This window comes from Pavona decussata, unplaced genomic scaffold (assembly GCF_977016875.1).
Source record: "Pavona decussata unplaced genomic scaffold, jaPavDecu1.1 SCAFFOLD_64, whole genome shotgun sequence".
Classification (NCBI taxonomy): Eukaryota; Metazoa; Cnidaria; class Anthozoa; order Scleractinia; family Agariciidae; genus Pavona; species Pavona decussata.
This window is the reverse complement of record NW_028145484.1, coordinates 6,386,316-6,392,500: the sequence shown is the minus strand read 5'-3', so window position 1 is coordinate 6,392,500 and position 6,185 is coordinate 6,386,316. Positions and strand designations below refer to the sequence as shown.

Here is a 6,185-nt window from a genome sequence, read left to right as displayed (position 1 = left end):
GAAGGTCAACGGAACATAAACGATTTCTTGACGAGAATCTCCAGTTCAAAGCAGGCTTTAAAAATGGTTGCTGAAAGAATTTTTGGTCATTAAGGACAACAAAGAAATATTTGACACCTTGCACACGGCAGCTTATGGGGCGGATGGCAATTTTTTCGGCCGATGGTTGTCCTGACGGACTTTGAAGAATTGAACTCAGTTTAACGGCTGCGGTGTATTACAGTGATTTCGCACAACAAATCACCGAAAATGCGGCTGTATCCGACTGAAACTATAATTTGATATATTTTGAAATATCCAATTCTCGATATTTCACGAGGTAAGTGGAATTTATCATTAGTTTCTTAGTAAATCGTTATTTTCATGTTGTTATGCTAATTACGAAGGCGGTGTTTGTTGACAAAAGTACAGTTAAAACTTCTTCTTCTATAATTTTCTCTTTTTAACTGCCCAAAAATTTTATTGCATATTCTTACAGACGAGACATTGCTCTTTAACCAGGATGCTGTTTTAGGATGCCAACTGATGTATCTTTAGCGATATTTTCCTTTAAAGTCGGCCATTTTTTGGCACTTGAAGAGTAGTTCAATAGGGAAGAAATTAAAAATTTTGTAAAAAAATCAGATTTCGATCAAATTCCCAAAAAAGCTTCTCAACACAACAACAAACATTTGCTTGTCTCGAATAATGAGATTTTGTTCGGATTTGTAACGCTTTCTTTGTAAGGCAAATTCTTAAAAGTGTGGCGTAAAATGGCCGCTGAAAGCCCTATCAGAGCGGTAAAACCAAGATGGTCGCACTACAGCTAAAATACGAATCGAACTGAGCTGAAAGTTATATTTATGTGAATCAATTATATAGACCATTCTTCTGAGAAAGTTTGAGGGATTTCATTTTTTCTCGTCCAAACGACGATAGTCGATATTTACAGAGGACGGCTCTTAAGTACCCTAATGTTTCTAAAAGCCCTAGGCGGTTCGTTCCACTACTGGATGGCATGGGAGGTTAATCGTTGCTGGCCCCCATGTTTTGAGTAATGTGAAACTAAGAAATGGTTCAATTATTTGTTGTGAGTTGTTCTTGTTGGTGATTATTGAACAGCTAGGTTAAAATTGACGTGATGTCGCCTCCCGTATATCTTTATTATTTGCCGCTGATACTCGTGTCAACCAAACCAACAAACTAGTAAAATATCCTGTTCATTTATCAGGTGAAAGGCACAGTGTCTTTTTGGAGCTGGATGAAACACACCTTTGTTCCCGGGATGTACGACACTAGCTGGTATAATGGTTTTCCTTTTGATTATGATGAAGGATTTATCAGTAACAGAGAAAATTTCTTGGTTGGAATGCCTAGACTGAGACAAGTAAGAATTCGTCAAGGTAAGCAAAGATAGTATTTAAAAAACTTGTATATTTTGAGGAATGGAACTTAGCTCTCGAGCAGTTTTTCTTTGATTTTGTTTGTTTTAGGCAACTTAAGGGGACTTGGTCATCTATTTTAGTAAAGTTTGAAAGTCACAAACAACTTGATCCCAGTGGTACTATTTTGACACTGAAACCATTTTTTTACGTTTTTTCGTCCCTTCAAAAGTTGGTACTTGAATTCGTTTTTTGACACAAAGTGCTATAGAAGAACTTTTGTCATGATTAAGAGTACTTAGTCATAACTTAAGAATACGTTTGACAAAATACCAGCAAATTTTTTATCGATAAAGTCCACTCCCTTTCAAGACAAAGTTTGTAAATCTAAGCTTGGTCTGTCCCTTGATAAAAGGGAAATCAGGCTTGATATATATGGCAAGGAACACAGAGGCACATGTTTTCTGTAACTTCCCGTTATAAATTTTGAGCTCTTTTCTTTACAGAAATGCCATGTGAAATAACACATACAGAGAGGAAAATTGGTATTCCACGATGCCTGCCTTTCTATAATAATGACCATCAAGACACCACCCCTTATAACAAGCCAGGCTGGATTCCTGTCCCTAACGTCACTTCTTTGCTAAGCAACATCACTGATCTGGATTCATTGTGCCCAAAACCATGGCAATATCTAACAGCAGATGAATTAAAAACGGATCCACTCCGAGGCAAGATGGCCACGTACAGCGGAGGAGGGTATGTAGCAAATCTTGGTTACAACTCGGAATCAGCACTGGACGTAATAGAAAGTTTGGAACAGGGACATTGGATTGATGACAAAACCGTCGCGGTTCTAGTCGAATGCACCGTCTTCGAGCCCTCCACATCTCTGTTTAGCATTTTGAATTATCTTTATGAGAGATACCCTACAGGGGGTATCATTACAAGTAGCAAAATAAAAACAATGACGGTATATCTACCACAGGGTTCTAATAGCTACCAGTTATTTTATCAAGCCTGTCAGGTTGTACTTACCTTGGTCATTGTTATATTTGCAATCATGGAGATCACCAAGGTGCTTCGCGGAGCGCGCGTGTACTTTAAACGTTTCTGGAGCTGGGTGGAAATAACTTTGATATCGTTTGCCTCTGCTGCAGTTGTAATAATGCTTTACAAAGATAAATACACTCGAAAATACGTGAAAAATGTCCGCACAAATCCCTTCGACAACTGGAGTGTGGATCAGATTGTGCGTTGGTCCGAGATTGAAGACTATCTCCTTGCTTTCGTTATGTTTATTGTTACGGTCAAATCCCTGCGGCTTATTCGGTTCAATCCTCACATCTATCAAATGCGGAAGACTCTAACAGACTCCATCACTCCTCTGTTTTCGTTCTCATCAGTGTTCTTTGTCATCATCTTGGCCTTTGCTTCGTTTGGATACATGGCTTTTGGCTCGTCGGTAATCGAATATTCGTCAATATCAGACGCTATCCGTTCATTACTTCAAATGCTAATTGGCGGAAAGTCGTCCTATTATCAACTCAAGGTTGCAACGGAAAGTTTCCTGGGTCCAATTTTCCTCTTTGTTTACTTGATAGCTGCAATGGCGCTTCTCCTTAATTTGTTTATTGCCATATTGAACAAGTCTTACACGGCATCAAGAGAAGAGTCAACCAAAGCTGTGGATGAAATGGATTATGTTGACATTTTTCTTTACGTATGGTCGTGTGCGAAATCTACACTGTATTATTTGTACAATTTTCACAAATTCTTGAGAGAAAGTTTTCGATGTGGAAACAGGAGACGGAAACCCCCGAGGAACCGTTATAAGACGAAAGGGATTGAAGCTGGAGGTTGCGCTCCGAGACTAGCCTCTATGGATAGTCTGCACGAAATCCAACACCCAAGGGCGTCTCTCGAACGAGCAGACGAAATGATCTCAGAAGTTATAATACATTTAACAAAGTTTAATGGTGATACTGTCCACGAGGACGAGGAAAACTCTGACATAGACCATGATACTGAAGACATCAACTCTTATGCCTCTCAACTCGAGTTAAACAGCGAGTGCAACAGTTTTCTTGAAGGAGGTTTACTACGTTCTTCAATTTCGTCCTTGAGTTTCAGTGAAAGTTTTCATTTGGATAACTTGTCAGTGGAAAGTAACATTTAGTCAACATACTGATACCCTTTCTCCCTTACTGTCAGCGGCCGAAAAGCTTCTGAGTCCAGGATACTGAAACAGGCTCGCTCCCAGTCTCTTGTTCCCTACGACTGGAAACAATTTGCAAACTAGGAATGATCACGTCCACAAACTTAATCAAGGAGATGCTCAAGTATTTTACAATATGATGGCTATACATTAGTAAATTTACAGTTAACACTGATTTTTTTTTTAAATTTAGTTCTAAATTGTTGACTTTTTTCGATGCCCTGTTAATCGTTACCATCGACAGGTGAGCACAAAACTTAATTATTCACAGGGTTCCTTTTGGAATTCATAACATACCTAGTTTTACTCGGTGTTTCTCTTTATTCTATTTAACTAAGTTGTTTACTGATTCTTTATAACACAAAACATGATCATGGGCAAAAAAAATGAACGCTAAATTAAAATTCGTCATTGACAGTAATTACGAATCAATGTATAAGGGACAGTCATTATTGAGGTTAGCTATTGATTGTTTATTAAGAGTACCTCATTTTCTAAGGAGGCGATTAACTTCTTTGCTGTTAATCATCTGTCGGGGTTAATTGTATATCGACGATAAATTGAATAGTTAAATATGTTTTTATTCTACGGAAATTACCGTCTTTCAAGACACGTCTTAACGGTACAGAGCTAAATCCCCCATTAGCTAACCGGCGAACAGTTTTTTTGGCTGCCATTCATCATCTTTCCCTTCGCATGAGTGCTGTCTTGATGACCTGTTCTCAGGTTTATACTTGGTCACCGGTGGTTACAAGAAATTAGTGTGACTCTTCATTATACTTTTAAAATAACAATAAACACATACACCAGAGGTCGCGAAAACTCAGTAACTCTATTGTTATTATCACTGTTCAAATGAAGATACTGCGTTACAATTAAAGCAAAATAAAACTCGCTTTGTTTTAAAACCGGCTACGAATTTTTAAGCGAAACGAAACAGGTATTAGGTTTAATTGCAGTTCGTTCAACAAGTTGGTGTTCAGCATGAACAACTTAGCAAAAGTGTGTTATTTAAATCTAAAGTTATAGGTAGATGATGGCACTCTCTAGAACTTTTTGTTATATTACTTCTTAACCGCACGAAGTTGATGCAGGGAGAATTACGTAAGTGTTTTTCGTAATACATTGGTACTTTAAAAACAATTTTAAAAATTATGAACAATGGATAGAATTTCTATAAGATATGTCAAATAAATTTGTTATTGATTCTGTATTATATTCTAAGATATAATGTTATGTGAATAAATTTCACAATCTCATAGCCGCTCATTTTTATCTGGCCCCGGTCACCAATTTGAGAACCGTCGTTGCAGTCACTGGGATTGTTTTATCAGTATATTTTAACATGACTTCAATTTCATTGGAGAACCCATCCGTGGAATCTCGATATGTAAATTAGCTGTCACTTGGATGAGAAGTTTAGTTCACTGTCAAAGCTTGAAGGGTGTACTACAATCCCTGTCAGTTTCATTGCATGATTTATTCTCGTTAATTTTGAGCCAGCTTTGAAAAAAGTTTCATCCTGGAAGAAGTCATAGCAATTTGAGGGAAACCCTGATGGTGACAGTATAAAACCAACACAGTGCCGTTCCCCGTGAGTACATCTAAGGTGCTTGCAATCCCAATACATTGGCAGGAAAATAGCTTGGCTAGAGCTCTACTGCTGCAAATCAGTTAAGAACATCTTTATTGAATCTTATCTTAGCCAAGTCTAGATTGGCGTTTTTGGATTTATTGGGTCGTAGAGGGATTCTCCCCTCTCCCAAGTAACTGTAAGGGCACTAAAGCTATGCTGACTCCAATTAATACATGTGGTGGACCTTTCAGTTCAGCAGTCAACCCCCCTCCCCCCTCCCAAAAAAATTACATTACTTAAGGTCTCAAGAGGTACATCTTGATTCCACTTATTTACCATACTTTTATGTGACAAATTTCATTCGCTGCTGCTTGTTCGTAACGTGATTGTAAGCTTATCGCACTGTTTGATAATGGTGAAGTATTTTATCCAGCAACAACCCTGAGAGGGTGTATCTCACCTGCAACAAAAGGGTTCGTGCTCTTCGGAAAAAAACCGAAATCTCCTTCCCGTAATCCACAGTCAGCAACAATTAGTTTGAAGATATGGGTACTACAGAACACCAGTATGGTAAATACGGCGTGACGTTGTCACAGCTGATTTCACTACAGTGGCTTAGAAACTTTGGTCTGTACTGAAGTTGGTTGCATATAATTGGATGCTTATTCTTCGTAAATTTACTGTAGTCTGCTTCCAGACGTCTCCCAGCACTTTGATCTGGCGACTAAACTGAAATTTATCGGACATCATAATACACTGTCGGCCAGATCATCTCCAGTCATGTAAAAATGTCTCAGGCTTCACTTTTACGACGCAGGTGCATAATCCTTATTTTCTAAAACAAAAATATAATTTATTTCTTCTTGATCTTGCCTATAGTTGATCGTTTATCTACAAGAATCCGCTGTACAATCTTTACAGTTATAATCACTCCACCTCCTCAGAGTCTCGCCTTTCTCTTTTCTTGTGGCACTGACTTGTTCGAACATTCATCCTTCAAGCGATCGCCCTAGTGAAGATTATTAATAAG

The 6,185-nt window shown here is 38.2% G+C and overlaps 1 protein-coding gene across 1 annotated transcript in view; it reads left to right on the top strand.

Annotated features, from left to right (window-relative positions):
* Positions 1-4,838, top strand: part of LOC146478788 (polycystin family receptor for egg jelly-like) — a 32,703-nt gene extending 27,865 nt beyond the window's left edge. Inside the window, exons 17-18 of the mRNA XM_085112409.1 lie at positions 1,211-1,382; positions 1,868-4,838. Coding sequence (XP_084968535.1) covers positions 1,211-1,382; positions 1,868-3,540 — 1,845 coding nt within the window. The 3' untranslated portion in view covers positions 3,541-4,838. The remainder of the gene's footprint in view (positions 1-1,210; positions 1,383-1,867) is intronic.
* The last annotated feature ends 1,347 nt before the right edge of the window (positions 4,839-6,185 follow it).